The sequence below is a fragment of the Narcine bancroftii genome, chromosome 2, assembly GCF_036971445.1.
Source record: "Narcine bancroftii isolate sNarBan1 chromosome 2, sNarBan1.hap1, whole genome shotgun sequence".
Classification (NCBI taxonomy): domain Eukaryota; kingdom Metazoa; phylum Chordata; class Chondrichthyes; order Torpediniformes; family Narcinidae; genus Narcine; species Narcine bancroftii.
This window is the reverse complement of record NC_091470.1, coordinates 160189180-160210468: the sequence shown is the minus strand read 5'-3', so window position 1 is coordinate 160210468 and position 21289 is coordinate 160189180. Positions and strand designations below refer to the sequence as shown.

The following is a 21289-nucleotide window of genomic DNA, read 5'->3' as shown; positions in this document are numbered from 1 at the left end:
GTTCTGCAAAGATTTATATTTAAATGTAAATTTAGATATACAGCACCATATCAGGCCATTTTGGCCCACAAGTCCATGCCGTCCAATTTGCACCCCATTGACCTACAACCCCATACGTTTTGAACAGTGGAAGGAAACTGGATCCCCCAGGGAAAAGCCACGTAGATAAAGGGAGAATGTACAAACTTCTTACAGACAGCGCGGGATTCAAACCCCGGTCCCAATCACTGGCGTTGCCCTAACCGCCACACCAATTGTGCCGCATTGTTAGGATAATGTCTGTATTCATCCTCTGTGATGTCAGGGCTGACTGCATTGGTACACAATGAAGAGTCAGGAAATGTGGATATTTGAATGCTGTAGTTATCAGAAAAGTGAATATCACCTTAAAAAATGTCGTAACATCGGAGCTAGTACAAAGGAGATCCACCAGGCAAATTGCTGGGTTGAGAAGATTATCCTACCAGTAGAAACTAAATGACTTAGTCCTGAACTCCTGAAGTTTAGAAGAATAAGGAGTGACCTTATTCAAGCATTTTAGATCCTAAAGTTGGAGTAGAAGTTTTCACTAATGAGAGAGTGAAATTCAAGTCTGCAGTCACTGTGAATGTAGTACTTTTCTTGCAGCATCCATAGGAGGTAAAGATAGGGCAGGCAGGTGCCTGGAATTAAAAGAAACGGCAGGGGGTGGAGAACTGTCCAATAGACTAAAGATGTTAATTGGATACGGAGAGAAGGTAAGGAGAGAGGGAAGGGTGAGAACTGATTGGGGTTTATTTGGCTCTGTGAATGCAGATCTGGGGTAAAGGTGACAGAGGGAAAAGTGAAAGAGAGAGAGAGACAGAGCTAGAGAAAAGGTGACATAGGGTGGGGGGGGCTTCAAACAGAAAATTAATAAGGTGGATGGCAATGCCATCCAGTTGGAGGGTTCCCAGACAGAATATGAGGTGTTGTTCCTCCATTTTGCGGGTGGGCTCAGTCTGGCAGTGCATGAGGCTAAGGACAGACATGTCAGCGAGGGAATGGGATGGAAAATTGAAATGGGTGGTCACTGGGATATCCCCACTATTACAGTGGTCACAGCCATGGTGCTCAACAAAGTGATCTCCCAGTCTGCGTCCAGTCTATCCGATGTAGAGGAGACGACAACAGGAGCAGTAGATGACCCCTACAGATTCACAAGTGAAAGTGTTGCTTCACTTGGAAGGACTATTTGAGGCCCCAAATGGTGGCAAGGAAGGAGGTGTGGGTGCAAGTGGCACTCGTCCTGCGGTCACGGGGTGGGTGCCAAGGAGTCGATTGGTGGGAGTGGACAAAGTGATCACAGAGGGAGCGGACCTTGGTGGAGAAGGAAGGAGCAGGGAAGACGTGTCTGGTGGTGGGATCACTTAGTCAATGGCAGAAATGGCAATGATATGTTAGATGAAGAGGACAAGAGGAATCCTGTCATTGTTGCGCAGGGGGAGGGGGCCAGGCAGATGTGTGGGTAATAGAGGATATATGGGTGAGGGCCAAGTGCTGGGGGCTGGAGAGGAAGTCACTTTAAAGAAAGACATCTTTGATGATCTGGCACAGAAGACCTTATCCTAGGAGCAGATGCAACAGAGATGGAGGAATTGAGAGAAAGGAATGGAATCCTCACAGGTGACAATGTGTGAAGCTGTGTAGACAAGATAGCTGTAGGAATTGGTGGATTTGAAGAAGATGTCTGTCAGGAGAGATTTTGATCGAGACGGGGGCACTTTTGCTAGAGATGGGCCAAGTGGATGTGAGGTGAGGTGAAAGTTGGCAGCCAAGTAGTTAAAGTTAACTAACTTATCATGGGTGCGTGAGGCAGCTCCAAAGTAGTTATCGATATACTGAAGGAAGGAAGAGTTGAGTTGTGTACGTTTGTAGCATGGACTGCTCCACATTGCCATCAAAAAGGACAGCATAGCTAGGGCCCATGCAGGTACACATGGCTACTCCTTTGACCTGGAGAAAGGGAGATGAATCAAAGAAGAAATTATTTAGGATGACACAAATTCTGCCAGCCGCAGGAGGATGGTGATGCAAGCTGCTGAGAGTTTCTCTCCCGAGATAGAGATAGAGGGATCGAGAGTGTTGCTAGTAATTGACTAATAAGAGAGTCTTCAACAACATAACTGCAAGATAAAGGACTGGTATAATTCCATAAAAAAAGCAGTCATTGGGTTAGGTTGCAAAGGGATAACCAGTATAGCTGACAAAGTTTTAAAAATATTGATCCAATACCTCTCCAACATAGGACATGACCAAAGCATGTGAGTTAGAGAAGCCACTTCTGATCTACATCTATCACAAACAGGGCTAACGTTAGAAAAAATATGGGCCAATTTGTCTTTCAACATATGAGCCTGATGTACCACCTTAAACTGGATCAGAGAATGATCAGCACATATTGAAGAGGTAATAACCAATCTAAAAATCTTCTCCCATAATTCCACTGAAAGATGTTATTGAAGTTCCTCTTTCCAGGCCCTTTTAATTTTGTCATTAGAATTTGATGGTAATCTTAATTTATAATATTTTGCCTATGAGAAGGGTTCAAATGCAAAAAAAATCAACTCAATCCAGTTGGGATAATGTTGAAAAGTTGGGCAGTAAAGTAGTCAGATAATTCTAATTTGAGAGTATCTAATAAAAAGTCTTAGGTATACTGTATTATATTTATTAGATAATTGTTCAAAAGACATTAATCTACCATCTATAAACAAACCTGGAAAAGAAATGATTCCTTTAACTTTCCAAGAAGAGAAGACTTGATCAATTAGAGACAACTGAAAAAAAAATAATTAAAAGAAATGGTGCTGGATAAATTAAAGATGTACAAGTCTGAAATTGAAACCAAATCTAATGTGTGATTAAGTATTGGGTTGAAGGTATGTCTACTAATCTTGACTGCTCTTTTTGGAATTATACTTCCAGAAGTGGAACGAGTTTCCACTTCCACACATTGGGTTGTAGCCTTTCCTACATTGTTGGCTAAACGGATTCTAATCCACCTATTTTGATTCAGTGGCTCTCTCCAATTATGTCATGTTTAAGTTTAGAGAAAGTTAGGAGTCTGATATTTGATACTTCTGTTAAATTTGAGGAGACTTGGCAACCTTCTATAAATTACTTCCACATGACTTAGTATGATTATTTTCCCTTCCGGACTATATTTTATTTCTTTTATCTTTGTTGGTGAAGAACAGACGATTAAATTATGCTAATAAATTTTCAGGATATAGGCTCCCTAGTCCATTTCTTTCTTTAGATTAGGTGGGGGTTTACTTAATTTTTAAAAAAATGATTTTTTGAAGATTTCACTTTGAGGTGATAAGATCATATTCGGTAATTGTGGTATAGTACAATATGTTATATCACATGATGCCATGTAGGGAATGTTTCCCCTTCATTATATACTCCTATTCTCCTCGTGTATTATTTACCTACAATATGATTAATAAAAGATTGAAAAAGAAGATAAAGGGCTGGTCATTTAAAATGAGATGTGTAGAAAATTCTCCTGGAAGCTGGTGAACCTGGAATTCTCTGCTGCAGTGAGTGGTGAAAGCTGAATCACTGGAGGTTATTAAAGTGGAGGTGGACAAATAGATTGAAGAATAAAAGAGTATAGAGAAATAGCACAGAAGCAGTGAGGCCAGCATCGATCAACCATTTATTATACCATTATAAAATTATACCATTTTCTTTTGGTCTACTTGAACTCTTCGGTAAATATTTTTGCATTGTCAGAGTAATGTTTCTTAAACATTGAATTGTCACGCTACATTTCTTGTGTCCTGATTTGAATGCATGTTTTTAATGTCAAAATATTACTTTATCCACAAAAATTCGAATGAATATAAATGTCAACATTTTCATAATAAGTAATATTATTCCATTACTTAATGTTAAAACCTCAGAATCATTTACAAATTAAAAGAAAATAATTTATGGGATTTGAAGGCAAATGTTAAAACTCATTTGTGTACATTGGCAGGAGGACCCCAAATCATGGCCATTCCCCACAGAGTTTTTTTCCTTCCAAAAAGCAATGTTTATTTGCTCAAGTACAAAGCTCAAGCCTACCATGATTTCCAAAGACCGCATTTTGGCCGGTTGGATCACTTGGTTGTGGTTCTTTTCCCTGGTGGTTGCAAGAAGGTGGTTGCAAGAGGCTGAAGAACGGTTACAGGATTGAGCGGTGTTCAAGAACTCAGCTGAGGATCAGAATGATTACGCCAGGGATTTGATTAAAACAGCTGTACCAAATTTGCCGACGATCCCACGGTAGTGGGTTGTATAAAGGAAGGGGATGAGTCAGCCTACAGCATAAAGATTGAAAACATGGCTGAATCTTTGGCTTGGCTTCGCGGACGAAGATTTATGGAGGGGGTAAAAGTCCACGTCAGCTGCAGGCTCGTTTGTGGCTGACAAGTCCGATGCGGGACAGGCAGACACGGTTGCAGCGGCTGCAGGGGAAAAATGGTTGGTTGGGGTTGGCTGAATGGTGCACCAACAACAACCTTGCACTCAGTGTCATCAAAACTAAGGAGCTGATTGTTGGCGTCAGGAAAGGCAATCCAGAAATACACAATCCAGTGATCATTGGGAGATCAGAGTTGGAGAGGGTGAGCGAATTTGAGTTCTCGGAGGATCTTTCCAACATTCCAATGGCATCGTGAAGAAACCACGTCAGCGCCTCTTCTTCCTCAGGAGTTTGTGGAGGTTTGGTATGACACTAGAAACCCTAGCAATTTTATACAGAAGTGTGATGGAAAGTGAGCCGACCAGCTGCATCATGGTCTGGTATGGGAACACCAATACCCTGAGCATAAAGCCCTCCAGGACATCACAGCCAAAAGGGTTAGGGTTAGGGTTAGGGTTGAGCACATCTACAGGGAACACTGCTGTCAGAGAGCAGCACCAATCATCAAAGACCCTCACCACCCAGCACACACTCTGTCCTCACTGTTGCCATCAGGAACAGTGGCTACCCCTCCACCATCACAGATTAATTTAAGGACTCTTACTTTGCTCATTATTTATTACTGAATATTTATTTTTCTGTATTTGGACAGTCAGTTTGTTTCAGTTTCTTTCTTTGTTGACATTTTTCCCTTCTGTGTACGCATCTTTATTTTCGAGTACAGTTTACGCTTACCGATAAGTAGAAATTCTGCTTGACCCACAGGAAATGGAATCTCAGGGGTGTTTATGGTTTTTACTAGAATCACAGACAGTATCTTCAGACTTTTGAGTTTCCCTCTCAGGGTGGTAGCTGACAATAAATTTGAACTTTGAACCGAGAAGATTTACGTACCTCATGGTTAGTACAATGTGATTATTTGCATCTTGTAGAGACAGGACTAGCGGGAGATTTTACAAAGATCCACTGGCAATACAACTGCTGAAACAGCACCCCCTGTAGCTGAAAACATTGTTCATTGACTTTCAATCCAATTGCAATTCTATGTTCTCTGATTACACACACAATCAATGTATTGTTAGACCCATTTCACCAAATTCCAAAGTATAAACTTACACTGTACGTCCTAAGATACACTAGGTTAAACATTTATTTTGTGTTACTCAGATTTATCCAAGTGAACATTATGTAAATAATTCTCCCTGCCTTAATCCTACAGAGTGTATTCACACCAAGATTTACATGTTCACATTGACCTGTGTAAATATACACGCAGCCCTAATCCAACCATGCGTAAAATATTCATGCTAATCTTACACTCTGCAAGTATTTGCGTTGTCCTGTATCTGCAGTGTGAATGGGAAAAGCTCGCACCCACTGGTTCAGGAACAGCTGCTACCCCTCCACTATCCGGCTCCTCAACAACAAACTCAATCAGGGACTAATTTAAGGACTCTCACTTTTGCAATTTATTGATTTTCCCCCCTCTCTGTCTTGCACAACAGTCAGTTTGCATACTTTTCTTTATTTGTTTACATGTGTACAAAATCTACAGTTTTTTTTTGCATTACCAATAAGTGGTAATTCTGCTTTGCTTGCCAGAAAAATAATCCCAGTGTTGTTTGTGAAGTGCTCTGACAATAAATCTGAAATCTAAATCATAACTCTTCTGACATAACAAAATGCAAGTACTCACACTTCCAATTACACCACAGAATGCGAACAATCAATCAAATCAAACAAATATCCTCAATGACCTAACAATGTGGAGTGTAAATATTCACACTATCCTATTAGTGCAGTTTAAAAGTATTTGTGCTGTGATACTAACGTGTGCAAATATTTACACCATGCACAATACCCATATTTTCCTTGCACTCACATTTCAGAGTTCAAATGTCCATATTTGCACCAACACTGTAATGTGCAAATACTCATGCTGTGCTGGCACTGATGTGTGAAACGTCTCACTCTTGCCACACCAATCCATAAATATTCTTATTTACAGCCTCAATACCACTGTTAAACAAAAATCGCGCTGACCTGTCTTCGTTCTCATTTTCAAGATGGCAATGTGTGAAAATTCACGCTGTCTTCACATTGCGTGCAGTTACACTCACTATTCAAGCAATGCGGCGAGTGAATGTTCTTCATTCTGACACAGAAAAGGTTCACACTTACCAATAACAGTGCAGAGAACAACTTTTCATGTTGTCTTGAATTGCCTTGTGTCAATCTCTCCAATGGCTTAACCCTACATTAGCCTAACAGTGTGCAAGTATTCACCCTATCGTGAAAATGCAGTGTCCAGATATTTTCACTGTGCAAGCAGCCAGTGTGTCCATGCTCATATGGAGTGTAAATATTAATTCGCCCCTGCTGCTGAAGTGTGTGAATGTTCTCACTAGTCTGGCAGTGCTCCATGTGAACATTCTCACTGTCTCTATATGACCTTGTATATTCACACTTGATTGTGTAAATATTCTGACTGCCCTGCTACAAAAGTGTTCACTGCCTGACACTGCTTTACATGAATATTACTTCAGCCCTGATACTTCCATGTGTGAATCTTGTCTGGTATTCCCAAAAGAGAATACATTGTTATTCATCTTGTGATAATTTTCTTTAGATCCTGCTGTGCATAATTTAGCTCCTGCATTAACTTATAAAACAACAGCAACTTACTTCTAATGCATTTAATTGTGAGATATTTAGGTACAATCTCAAGTAGTGAGAGACAGTAAATCAAAGTTATTTCATTACTTTTCTCATTGTCTAATGATTCTTTAATGATTTTACGATCCATAGTGTCGTGCTATAATTTGGACCTTGACATTTCACCTTTCCCTCAACCCCCCCCCCCCCCCTGGTTATTAATTGCAAAGTAATTGTGTTTTTTTTTAAACAAACACATTAACATTGAGCAAATATTTCCTGGTGACAATACAATTTTATTCCTTCTTTGACTGATTTACTCAATGCAGTGATTTACAAAGCACACAGCCACAATCTGAGTTGGCTTTGCAGCAGGCCAGACTCTCTTCCTGGGTACATGAATTATAGATGTGACAAATAAGAAAATACTTTAATTCTCTATCCAGACCCAAATTTTCCTGACCAACTGCAGATGCTCCAGGTCTCAGTCCCTCTGCTCTCTGTTCTCAGTTGGTGAATTAATACCTCTGTATAAGACATTGGCAATGCTTACACAGGAACTCGCCCATATTTTTCATAATTCTTTAAAATAATTTAAGAGACCAATCTATCGTAAATAAGGAGTGCCAGTGAATTCTCAAGCCCACACCTAACTGCAGAACTCACAGCTCATTGGTGCAGCTGGCAGAGTGGCCCTCTCTCAGTGTCGGAGACCCAGGTTCGGTCCTGGCCACGGGCAGCGTCTGCAAGTGGAGTTTGCACGTTTTCTCTCTGACCTTGCAGGATTCCTCCGGGCACTCTCCGGTTTCTTCCCACATCCGAAAGACGTGCGGGTTGGCCGGTTGATTGGCCACCATAAATTGTCCCTAGTTTGCAGATGAGTGTTAAACCTCTGGCAAAGTTCATGAGTATGTGGGGGAGAATAGAAAAAAAAAGAGATTAATGCCAGATTCGTGTAGAGTAAGTGGTTTGTGTTCAGTGTAGCCCAGATGGGCTGAAAATCCTGCTTCCATGCTGCATTCTTCTACAGCTCTGTCACTAGATTTTTGTTGGACACAAAGACTCGATTTTACACAGACATTTGAGCTGTTGGGACTGGATAGTGACGTAGCTTACAGCATATTACGTCACTGCTTAATCTCCAGATGGTTGCCATGGATTTCCTTTACAAAAAACTTGCTTGTATATAAATGTGCAAATATAGAATATGCTGCCATTCACATTACAAGACATATCATCCCATTTCGTTACAAGATTCATTTAAAGATCTATTGTTCCCTTTGCATTCATTCCTGAGATGTTTTAAAGTGGGTCAGCCCCTCAGCGATAAAGACCCTTACCTTTGAGCCTGTGAAGTGGCTGCAGCCAGCTTCTGCCGGATCTTAGAGATTGACAGCAGTTTCATTTTGAGTCCCAGAATCTTCTCCTGGTCTTCAGGCAAATAATGTGAGTGAGGGTTCGGGAAAATTAGGGTGAAGTCTTCCTTTCTTTCACCCTTCCCACTGGCTTGGAGAATCGAATGAGCCCTTCTGGTCGACAGTAAACACACCAAAATGCTGGAGGAACTCAGCCAGTCTTTTCAGCGTCCAAATCCAGGAAAAATCTGAAAAGGCAGAAGCAGGATATATCAGAAAGGCTCAGAATTCAAACAATGGGGGAGGAATCCAGAGCAACAAAAGAAGTTAATTGGATGTGATAAGGGACCAGGTAGAATTTATCATGTCTGTGCAAAAGGAGACAGGGAAAGGAGAGAGGACAGGAGAAGAAGGGGGTGGAGTGAGTGTTTTAACAAAAGCCAGAGAAGTTGATATTAATGCCATCCGATTGGAGGGTTTCCAGTTGGAAGATGAGGTGTTGTTTCTCCAATTTATGGGTGGTCTCAGTCTGGCAGTGCATGAGAACATGGACAGATATGTCAGCAAGGGAAATGGAAAATTGAAATGGGTGGCCACTGGGAGATCCTCGCTATTGCAGTGGACAGAACTAAGGTGCTCAACAAAGCGATCTCCCAGTCTGCATTCAATCTCTCTGATGTAGAGGTGACCACAGATGGAGCACCAGATGCAGTAGATGACCCCTAAAGATCCACGTGAAATGTTGCTTCACTTGGAAGGACTGTTTGGGGCTCCAAATGGTGATGAGGAAGGAGGTGTGGGCACAAGTGGAGCATCTCCAGTGGTCATAGGGGTAGGTCCCAAGGCACATTGGTGGGGAGGGAGGGGTGGATAAGGGAGTCACGGATGGAGTGATCCCTATGGAAGGCAGAGAGGAAACTATGTATCTAGTGGTGAGATCACATAGTAGGTAGTGGAAATGGCAGAGAAGAATGTGTTGGATGCGGAGGCTGGTGGGATGTAGGTGAGGACAAGGGAAATCCTGTCCTTGTTGCATGTGGGGGTGGAGGGGCCAAGGCAGATGTGCAGGTGAGTGCTGAGTTGTTGGTGGTGGAGGGAAGGCCATGTTGTTTGACAACGAAGGTCATCTATGATGATCTAGCATGGAAATCCTCATCCTGGGTGCAGATGTGCTGGAGACAGAGGAATTGAGCGAATGGAATGGAATCCTTGCAGGGGACAGGGTGGGAACTGTGAGAGATGGTGGATCTGTAGAAGATGTTTGTCAAGAGTTTGTCTCCTGAGATGGAGTCAGATTGAGGAAAGGGAAAGTGTTGCTAGAGATGGACCAAGTGATTTGGAGGTCGGGGAGGAATTTGGCTGCAAAGTGGATAAAGTCAATGAGCTCATCATGGGTACAAGAGGCAGCACCAAAGTAGTCATCAATATAGTGGAGGAAGATCTGAGGAGTCTTGCTTGTGTAGGTAGGGTTGTAGCATGGATTGTACCATGTAGCCAACAAAAAAGCAGGCATAACTGGGGCATGGGTACCCATGGTTACCCCTTTAGCCTGGAGAAACTGGGGTGAGCCAAAGGAGAAATGATTGAGGGTGAAGACATGTTCTGCTAGCCAGAGGAGGGTGGTGGTGGAGGGGGACTGGTTGGTTCTTTTGCCCGGAAAGAAATGAAGGACTTTGAGGCCTTCAGTATGGGGAATGGAGATGTTTAGGGATTGGATATTCATGGTAAATATGAGGTGATCGAGTTCAGGGAACTGGAAGTTGTTGAAGTGATGGAGGGCATGTGAAGTGACTCGAATGTAGATCAGGAGGGATTGGAACAGGGAGGACAAAATGGAGTTGAGGTAAGTGGAGACCAATTCGTTAGGGCAAGAGCACATGGACATGATGGGTCTGCTGGGACAATTGGGTTTGTGGATCTTGGGTAGGAGGTGAAACAAGCAGTATGGGATTGGGAATAAATATGGTTGGAGGCTGCACCAGGGAGGTGACCGGACGTGAGGAGTTCAGAGATGGTGCATGAAAGAATGATTTGATGAGTTTTGGTGGGGTCCTGTTGGAGGGGTCTGAGGTTGTCCTCAGGGCTCCAGACCACAACACCACCACGCTTGTCTGCAGGTTTGATGGTGAGGTTCAGATTGGTGCGGAGAGTGGAGGGCCAGTTCCGAGGGGGTGAGATTGGAATGAGTGAGGGGAGTAGTGAAGTCGAGATGGTTGATGTCATGGCAGCAGTTGAAGATCCTGAGCAGGTAGAAGACCAGAACGAGGTGTCCAGGAGGAGGAAGATGTTTTAAAGCAGGAGAAGGGATCTGTTGGGCAGCAGGTTTAGGCTGGAAGTTCATGTGGGAGGCTTGATCCTGTACGTCACCAGGGCTAAGGTAAAAACCTGCGTCAGGATCTCGGTCAGGGCCAAAGTGGAGACCCGTGTGGGGGCTCCCCGAGGCGGCAGCCTGCAGGGACATGAGTTTCTGCTCCTTGAAGGGTGCCAGGTGTATAGAATCGGCAGTTGAATGCATGGATCCGGTGGAGGATAAAATATAGGAGAGGTCCGGGGCAGATCGCGGCGATTGAGCGAGGGTCCGCTGATCCCTGCGCATCGAGCGGAGGATACGGGAGTGGATGGGAAGAGTCAGTGCAGGTCCTTGAGATCAGGGTGGGGGTCAAACTGGAACCGGAGCTGGAATCCTCGTGGCCCCAGATTTCACTCCTCCTGGACCATCGTCTGATTTCTACTGAAGGCTCACTTGATGGACAGTCATTTAGCAGAGAAACGGGCCCTTTGGCCCATCGCCTCTCTGCCAACTCTGGTCCCTATCCCATTTGCCCACATTTAATCGACTAATCAAGGACCTCTGAAGGGTCTTGATGTATTTACCTCCACCCCATTCCCTGGACGAGCATTAGGACTTTTTTTTTCAAAAGCTAACTCGCATCTCATTTTGCAAAAGCGAACAAATTCTCCTTCATTCATTTATATGCGGCTGTTGAGATATTATTTCGGATCTGCCTTCCCCTCCCGTAGCCACACATGTGTATGGGATATAACGATGGGAGACGGTTTCAAGTTCAGTTCATGATCGTCTGCCTCGACATCTGCAGCCCGACGTCGCCGGACCACGGTAAAGACACACACAGTAGATCGTGGTCACATATGCACAGATGGAATTTAAAATAACTATTTGGAAATGATTTACTCGGTCACGGGACACTGTTCATCAGCCTGCGGGAGGAAGCTATCTCCCAGCCTGGCCCTCCGCACTTTGATGCTGGGAGTGGGTCAAGGATGGAAAAGGGTCAAGGATGGAAAAGGGGGCTCGTCCAGTTCCTTAACGGGAGGTGGACGTCAGCGGACTTTGGTTCTGACTTCTTCCCCACTCTGCTTTATCGTGCGATATTCAGCCCCCCATTCCTTTGTGACCCCTTTCCCTCCCCTCCGCTGATTTGCGACCATCAGCAGAGAAATGGCGGGGGGTGGAGAAATCTCCCCCTCCCTCCAGACTCAAGGTAATTTGGGTGCTCTGTTCTGAGAAACGTGCTGGACAACTCGTGTTCGCTACAAATGAGAAATGCGGAGATAATCGGATGCGAGCGAGAGGTTCATCCCCCCCACTCCACTCCAGACGGTCTATCGGGACAGAGTCTCCCCCCCCCCCCACTCCACTCCAGAGACGGACTATCGCGCAGAGTTGCCCCCCCCCCATTCCACTTCAGAGACAGTCTATCGGGGCAGAGCCCCCCCCCCCCCCCACTCCAGAGACGGTCTATCGGGGCAGTCTTTCCCCCCCCCCACACACACTCCACTCCAGAGACGGTCTATCGCGGCAGAATCTCCCCCCCCTCCATTCCACTCCAGAGACGGTATATCGGGGCAGAGACCCCTCCCCCCCCACTCCAGAGACGGTCTATCGGGGCAGTCTTTCCCCCCCCCCCCACACACTCCACTCCAGAGACGGTCTATCGCGGCAGAATCTCCCCCCCCCCCCCCCATTCCACTCCAGAGACGGTATATCGGGGCAGGGTCTCTCCCCCCCCCCCCCCCCACCCCACTCCAGAGAGGTCTATCGAGGCAGAGTCTTTCCCCCCCCCCCCCCTCCACTCCAGAGACGGTCTATCGGGGCAGTGTACCCCCCCCCCCCCCCCCCCCCTCCAGAGGCGGTGTATTGGGGCAGGTGCGAGGTGCGCTGGCCGTGCGTGTATCAAACAGGAGAAAGAGGCTGGGAACGGTGCCCCGAGCCAGGTTTCGCCAGCCTGTTCCACGCCTCAGTGCGTTTGCCCTCGTCTGTGGAGCATTGTTAGCGGGGATTACAGCAGGGCACGGAATCCACCACCATCCGAGGAGGTGGGGGGGGGGGGGGGAAGAGTGAGCGACTTTGCAACTGTCCTGGAGCGAAATACAAAGTGGCCGAGGAAATCACGTCAGCTCGCAATTCATCCCGCTGTTGATCGTTCTTCCGACGGTTCCTGGCTTGCGGGGAGAGTGGGGGGGGGGGGTTATTCCGCTCTGGGCGATCGGTCGGTCCCTGGCCGGGGTTGGTCGTGTCCATTTAAAGGGGCAGGCGTGTCCGGGGCCAGCTGCGTCCCGGAGCATGGCTGCTGTTGTGCGCTAGGGCGGGGGGCACACGCTTCCCTCGCCGCCTGACCACCATGTCCTTTCCCGCAGGCCAAGATCCTCGCCACCATGGAAGACAATAAGCAGCTGGCGGCCAAGGTCGATGTGGCCGTGGAGTCGGCCAGCCGCCAGGTGACCGGTCTGAGAGCGGAGCTGGCGGCGACCAGCAGGAGGCTGGCGGAGCTCAACCCGGCGCCTGATACCGCTGGCATGGACACCAGGCACGGCGAAGGTACGGGCCGGGCAAAGGGGCTAGGGGCTGGAGGGAGTGGCGAGGGGGCAGGACCGAAGGGGGGGGGGGTGGAGGTGGAGGGAGTGTGATCGGGAGAAATGAAGCCCTGAGGACGCTGCGAACCGGACACCGTGCGATTGGGTTCAAAACCTCCTCAAAGATGTGTTGTGGGGAAGTGTGTGTGTGTTTGATGTCTGTAATATCTGTGTGTGTGATGTCTGTAATATCTGTGTGTGTCATGTCTGTAATATCTGTGTGTGTCATGTCTGTAATATCTGTGTGTGTCATGTCTGTAATATCTGTGTGTCATGTCTGTAATATCTGTGTGTGTCATGTCTGTAATATCTGTGTGTGTCATGTCTGTAATATCTGTGTGTGTCATGTCTGTAATATCTGTGTGTGTCATGTCTGTAATATCTGTGTGTGTCATGTCTGTAATATCTGTGTGTGTCATGTCTGTAATATCTGTGTGTGTCATGTCTGTAATATCTGTGTGTGTCATGTCTGTAATATCTGTGTGTGTCATGTCTGTAATATCTGTGTGTGTCATGTCTGTAATATCTGTGTGTGTCATGTCTGTAATATCTGTGTGTGTCATGTCTGTAATATCTGTGTGTGTCATGTCTGTAATATCTGTGTGTGTCATGTCTGTAATATCTGTGTGTCATGTCTGTAATATCTGTGTGTCATGTCTGTAATATCTGTGTGTCATGTCTGTAATATCTGTGTGTCATGTCTGTAATATCTGTGTGTCATGTCTGTAATATCTGTGTGTCATGTCTGTAATATCTGTGTGTCATGTCTGTAATATCTGTGTGTCATGTCTGTAATATCTGTGTGTCATGTCTGTAATATCTGTGTGTCACGTCTGTAATATCTGTGTGTCACGTCTGTAATATCTGTGTGTCACGTCTGTAATATCTGTGTGTGACGTCTGTAATATCTGTGTGTCACGTCTGTAATATCTGTGTGTCACGTCTGTAATATCTGTGTGTGTCACGTCTGTAATATCTATGTGTGTCACGTCTGTAATATCTGTGTGTCACGTCTGTAATATCTGTGTGTCACGCCTGTAATATCTGTGTGTCACGCCTGTAATATCTGTGTGTCACGCCTGTAATATCTGTGTGTCACGCCTGTAATATCTGTGTGTCACGCCTGTAATATCTGTGTGTCACGCCTGTAATATCTGTGTGTCACGCCTGTAATATCTGTGTGTCACGCCTGTAATATCTGTGTGTCACGCCTGTAATATCTGTGTGTCACGCCTGTAATATCTGTGTGTCACGCCTGTAATATCTGTGTGTCACGCCTGTAATATCTGTGTGTCACGCCTGTAATATCTGTGTGTCACGCCTGTAATATCTGTGTGTCACGCCTGTAATATCTGTGTGTCACGCCTGTAATATCTGTGTGTCACGCCTGTAATATCTGTGTGTCACGCCTGTAATATCTGTGTGTCACGCCTGTAATATCTGTGTGTCACGCCTGTAATATCTGTGTGTCACGCCTGTAATATCTGTGTGTCACGCCTGTAATATCTGTGTGTGTCACGCCTGTAATATCTGTGTGTGTCACGCCTGTAATATCTGTGTGTGTCACGCCTGTAATATCTGTGTGTGTCACGTCTGTAATATCTGTGTGTGTCACGTCTGTAATATCTGTGTGTGTCACGTCTGTAATATCTGTGTGTGTCACGTCTGTAATATCTGTGTGTGTCACGTCTGTAATATCTGTGTGTGTCACGTCTGTAATATCTGTGTGTGTCACGTCTGTAATATCTGTGTGTGTCTCGTCTGTAATATCTGTGTGTGTCACGTCTGTAATATCTGTGTGTGTCACGTCTAATATCTGTGTGTGTCACGTCTAATATCTGTGTGTGTCACGCCTGTGATATCTGTGTGTGTCACGCCTGTGATATCTGTGTGTGTCACGCCTGTGATATCTGTGTGTGTCACGCCTGTGATATCTGTGTGTCACGTCTGTGATATCTGTGTGTCATGTCTGTGATATCTGTGTGTCATGTCTGTGATATCTGTGTGTCATGTCTGTGATATCTGTGTGTCATGTCTGTGATATCGGCGCGTCATGTCTGTGATATCGGCGCCTCATGTCTGTGATATCGGCGCCTCATGTCTAATATCGGCGCGTAGTCTGTAATACCTGTGCGCGGGTCAGGCCTGTAATACCTGTGCGCGGGTCAGGCCTGTAATACCTGTGCGCGGGTCAGGCCTGTAATACCTGTGCGCGGGTCAGGCCTGTAATACCTGTGCGCGGGTCAGGCCTGTAATACCTGTGCGCGGGTCAGGCCTGTAATACCTGTGCGCGGGTCAGGCCTGTAATACCTGTGCGCGGGTCAGGCCTGTAATACCTGTGCGCGGGTCAGGCCTGTAATACCTGTGCGCGGGTCAGGCCTGTAATACCTGTGCGCGGGTCAGGCCTGTAATACCTGTGCGCATATCTGTGTGTGTGGGTACGTGCATATGTTTGCATGAGTCTGTGTGTTTGTATGCACACGTGTGTGTACGTGCGTGTATCTCTGCATATATATGTTCAGGCAAGTGTGCAGGCATGTTTGCAGACTTGTGTGTGTAAGTGTGTATGTGCGTATGCATGTATCGGGGGCTTGCACTTGTTTATGTGCACTTGCGTCTTAGTGTACGTGATTGAGCGTGTGTATGTTTGTGTGTAGGCATCTGTGCAGAAGTGGATGAGTGTAAAATGTAAGTGGGGGGTTGTGTGTGTATGTGGAGGGGGATGAATCTGTGGAGGGGAATGTATCTGGAGAGGGATTGTGTATCTATCTGTGGGGGGGTGGTGTGCGTCTGTCTGTGGAAGGGTGGGAGTTGTGTATCTGACTGTGGATGGGGAGGGGGTAGCATTTTGGATCTTTTCATCCGAATGTCACAATAATATTAACTCTTTGAGCGCTGATGTCCCTGGACCACTGACCTCCCAACACATGGCCAACCTCTGGGATTGCATTCTCCTGAATGGGATAGTGCTACGGTTAATGCCCTCCAGCTGTTTGATCTTGAGTTGAAAGGGTTAATTGTTTTCTGAAATGTGCATTAAAGAATTGACCAGTTTATGTGTATACGTTCACTGTCTCTTTTACCCATTGGAGAGGATATCCTCATTGTAAAATAAAATATGTTGCTGGATACTGAAAGGAAATCCTACGGCACACTGCAGAGTAGGTTGGAATGCTGCCGGCTGCATGTTGTGGGTTTGGCTCTGTGGTTGTAGGTGAAGTTTCTCATGTGGGCGCTGCCATTCTGGGCATGGTATGTGTGCTGGTGGGTCGGGGAGAGGAGACCCTGGGCTGAGGCAGCGGGGCTGTCGTTTGCCCATGGTATGCAAGGCATGCTGCTTCAGCCCCCTCCCCCTCTTCCTTTTGGTGGGAAAGTGTTCGGAAAAGGAAACCACAAATTAGCTTGCAGATTACAGAGGGTCATTGGGGAGCCGAGATTCTTTTGTGCCGCCCCACTATCCCACCACCCCAGACACGTTTGCAAGACGGCAGCTTGGCTGCAGTTAACTTGCGGGATGTTAGTGGAATTCCTCTTCACTTATGTCTGTCAACAAGTGACTCGGACTTAATTCGTGAATGAAGCGCTTGTTTTCCATTTATGTTTAGTGTTTACAGTAACATGATAGGGGTCCAGGTTCGTTGCACTATTCAGCTCTCTAATTTCTTTCTGCACCCATTGTTTCTGGGACTTGGAAAACATAGAATACTATAGCAAAGTACAGACCCTTCAGCCCTCGATGTTGTTCTAACCCCAATGATCCTATTAAAAAAAAACTGAACCCTTCCTACCTTATAACCTTCTGTTTCTATCTCATCCAGGTGCCTAAGAGTCTCATATGCCCCTGATGTTTCACCCTCCGCCACCATCCCTGGCAACTTACCCCTGGTATCTCCCCTAAATTTTTCGCCCTTCATGTTGTAGAGATGTCCCCTCGTGTTTAAAGTTTGAGATCCATTCCCTTCACACTCAGGATATGTGAGCCACGTCGCCTCCTATTCAAACCTCAGCCCACTCAGAATGAATGGTACACACCGGGCCTGGTTGGGGCTCCAATCTCCGCGGCTGTCTCTTGTGGGAGGAAATAGATCTAACCAAGGGGGGTTGCTACAAGTTGGTCGCTGGGGATTTGGACCATTCGGGTGAGAGCAGAGAATTAAAAGGCTGGCAGAAAAATCGTAGCACAAGAAGCCTATTTACTAATCCCGGTGTTCTCCATCCCAAACTGTGCTGTCCATGGCAGCGATACTAGAGATGCATCTTCAGGATAACACAGTCAACCTATCCACAATAAGAAACACATTCCGTGATCTTCACAATGGGAGACACTAGGTATCTGATTTTGGAGAATAAATCCTTGCCTTGTGTGCACTCCCCACACATTTCAGCAATGCGTCTCTTGAAATGATATGACTACCCACAATCTCGTGCACAGCAAGATTCCACAGGATTAATGAGATGAGTATCCAATCATATGAGGGAGGGGCAAGTCAAGTCACCTTTATTTGTCATTTATACCATGCGTTGAACAGTAAACACAAGACCAGGACCACAGAGCAGATCTCCATAAATAGGTTAAAATAGAAATTAAAATATTAACATGTTTACATTAAAAGCCCATGGTACATTATCCACATATTCTGGGAATTCAGGAGTCTGATGGCTTGGCCAATCTGGACGCAAAGACCTGAGCACTACGGTACCTCCTACCAGATGGCAGAAGGGAGAAAAGTTTATATGAGGGATGTGCCAAATCCTTCACTATGTTTATTGCTTTCCACGTGAATCGAATGTTGAGGGAGGAGAGACCCCAATGATCTTCTCCGCTGACTTCACTATCCTCTGCAGGGTCCAGCTTCCAAACCAGGGAATTGCTCGGAATGCTCTCAATAGAATGTAGTGAGGATGGATGGTGGGAGATTAACTTTCCTCAGCTTTCTCAAGAAGTAGAGGCACTGCTGGGCTTTCTCGGCTATGGAGTTGGTATTAAGGAACTTGGTGTGATTCTCCGCAAAGTACACACCAAGGAACCTGATGGCATGGGTTTGGGAACCCTGTGACTTGGATAGGGAGGCCAGCTCCTGGATGAGATTCTGCCCCCTCGGTGCTGTGGCTGACTGTCTGAGCAGAGCCCCTGCTCCATCCCCTTTGAACAAAGAAGTTGGAAGGACTCTGGGTCAGGCAGCATCTATGGAGAGACGTGCACAGAAAATATTTTGAGTCCATAAAATGAAAGGGAAATCCCTTTCTCACGGATGGGAAAGGTGTGGAGGCAAATGAACTGAATGCAGGTCAATGGGACAAGGCAAAAAAAAATGGTTTGGCACAGACAAGAAGAGCCAAATGGGCCTATTTCTGTGCTGTAATGTTCTGTGGTTCTCCATCGCTGCTGTGAACCTCCCAGCCTCTCTTTGTTCACCGAATCAGAGTGTATTGGTCAAGAAATCCATTGACATGTTCAGGACATTTGAAGATTCCAGCGCTTGCAGTTTTGTCTCCTTCCCCTGATTGCCCGGTGTCTCCTCTTGCCTTGACCCTTCACTTGGATCCCTAGAGTAAGTAATTTTATTTCAGAATTCCCTCCCTGAACTTTGCAAAGGAAACAGTTTGATTCAGGATAGGTGGATCCAAGTTTCACAAATGGGAGCCTCCCAGGGAAGAGGATTTGGAAAAAGGAACGTTTTGTTTTTAATTGGATCTGCAGATTGCAATTTGTCTCCACACAGGACTGGCTGTGTGGATATAAAGTGGTCATTCAGATATTATCATGACCCTCCAGCCCCACCAACACCATCAGCTCTCAAGTAGATAGCAAAGTATTTTGCAAAGGATATATAATCTCCATTCTACTTAATTCATGGGACCCCAGTAGGAGAATGTTATTAATGATAAATAGCATTTCTCTGCAGGTAATTTAAAACTAAATAAACTGCTGTTTATGAAAGTCTAAAACAAAAAACATTCAATGAAAACCAAGGTTTTGCAGTTGAAACATTAACTCAGTTTCTCTTCCCACAGATGTTTGACTTGCTGCATATGGCCCAGCATTTTCAAATTTTATTTTAGCATTTCTGAGCAAAGTCCTTCCTCTGCGGAATAAGTGGCACTTACATACTCTGAGTAACACTTTCTTCACTCTATGAACGGTGTACACAGAGACAGTTGCTGAAAGAATGTTCTTCAGGAATGGCTTTACACAGAGATCCCACTAAATTGGTGTGTCAATGACCCGTGTTTGAAGCCAGGTTGAGTTGGATTGGTGTGTTCACACAGGTAAGTGAAACAGTAAAAGGATGGTTAATAACTATCTTTCAGGGGTAGAGTAAAAGGGCCTAAATCAGTGGTTTTCAAACTGACCCCCTAAACTCGCATTCCACCTTAAACAATCCCTTTGCCACAAGTGTTCTGTGATTAGTAAAGCATGTGACTGGAAATGTGGTTTGAAAGCAACTGATTTAATTGTACCTAATTAACTCGTTATGTGTACTGTTTCATAACTCCAAAGGAAATGGGCCAATGACAATTTTTATCAAGCAAACTATTTCTGTAATAATTGGGTCTCGAGCAGTGGTTCTCAACCTTCCCCTTCCCACTCACATCCCACCTTAGGCGATCACTATGCCATAAGTACTCGGTGATTAGTAAGGGATTGCTTAAAGTGGAATGTGAGTTTTGGGAACAGTTTGAAAACTACTGGCCTAAATATTCAAGCAAGGAAGGGGTGACAGCCAGATTGGTCTGGGAGGAGGAGAGCGGTGGATGGAGTAAAGCTTTGCAGCATGAACAGGTGGAGCCATCATATTCTAACCTTGTCAATGTGAGTTTATTGTTAAATACTGCATATACGCGTGTAAAAGCCGACCCCTCTCCCCCACCCCCCAATTTTGACCCTGGTCGCTCACTCAGCCGAGATCCCAATGCCCAGAACAACGCAGGTACTTAGCAGGGTCAAAAGTAGTATGCGTACAATAGTCGACCCCCTAAATTTTACCCTAAAAAATTGGTCCACAAAATTTGACTATTACATGAGTATGTACAGTACAAGTGCAATGTGCAGATGTACTATAAATTCTTACTTACTGCAGCCAGTCAGGTATGTAATGGTAAATATTTAAATTTACTCATGAGCTAAAAGTGTGATGTAGGAGCAAAGGACAACTAGCAAGTTGTGGCCTGAATCTTAAATTCTTGCTCGACCATTGGATGGGAAGTAGTCAGCTGTATGGGGTGAGTTGGACACCCATAACAAGCGAGTTATGACCCACATATGTCACGCATACTAGCAGGCAGTACTGCATAAATTTGTATTCATTAAAGATGCAAAGCAAAATCATGAAATTAGTTTGAAGCAATGAGTAGATGATCATATTCAGCTGCAAGTCTTTAAGTAAAATTAGCCACAAAGCATACAAAATCATTGAGCCAGATTTGTATAATCACACTTCTGGGACTTGGATGGTGGAAGGGGGTGTGGATTATGGGATCGATGAAGATGGGTCTTAGTTTTACTGACAGGGGTCACCAAACAGGTCATTGGTTGTGGGGATCCAGTGGAATGGCTTAGAAGAGACAGCCAAGCAAGGTAGCAACTCCTCCATTAAAGAGTGTATCAGAAATGCTGAATGTTATTTTGGTGTTGAATTTCAGGGTTCAGAGCAATTTCAGGGTTGAAAGGAAGATATTCCCCAAGGCGTGTGCAATGGAGAGAAAGTGGGAAGAAAAGATCATAGGAATGGGGACCAGTGAAGACGAGGGCAGGTGGGGTGGGTCACATGCATGCAGGCCGCCTCATCTTAAAAAAAAACTAGCAGTGAGGTAGGAGGCTGGAGAAGATGGTGACACGATTGGATTGGCACATTGCCTTTACAGTGCCAGTGAATGGGGCCGGGGTTCGAATCCCGTGCTAAGGAGTTTGTCTGTTCTTCCTGCGTCTACATTGGTTTTCCCCGGGGACTCCAGTTTCCTCCCA

At 45.4% G+C, this 21289-nt stretch overlaps 1 protein-coding gene across 14 annotated transcripts in view; it reads left to right on the top strand.

Moving 5' to 3' along the window:
- Nucleotides 1-21289, top strand: part of LOC138754543 (kazrin-like) — a 539176-nt gene that overhangs the window by 210844 nt on the left and 307043 nt on the right. For 9 of the 14 annotated variants that reach the window (XM_069918950.1, XM_069918949.1, XM_069918946.1 and 6 more), the window contains one exon: nt 13108-13288. In XM_069918950.1, coding sequence (XP_069775051.1) covers nt 13108-13288 — 181 coding nt within the window. The other 5 variants (XM_069918961.1, XM_069918958.1, XM_069918957.1 and 2 more) reach the window with 5 other exon arrangements.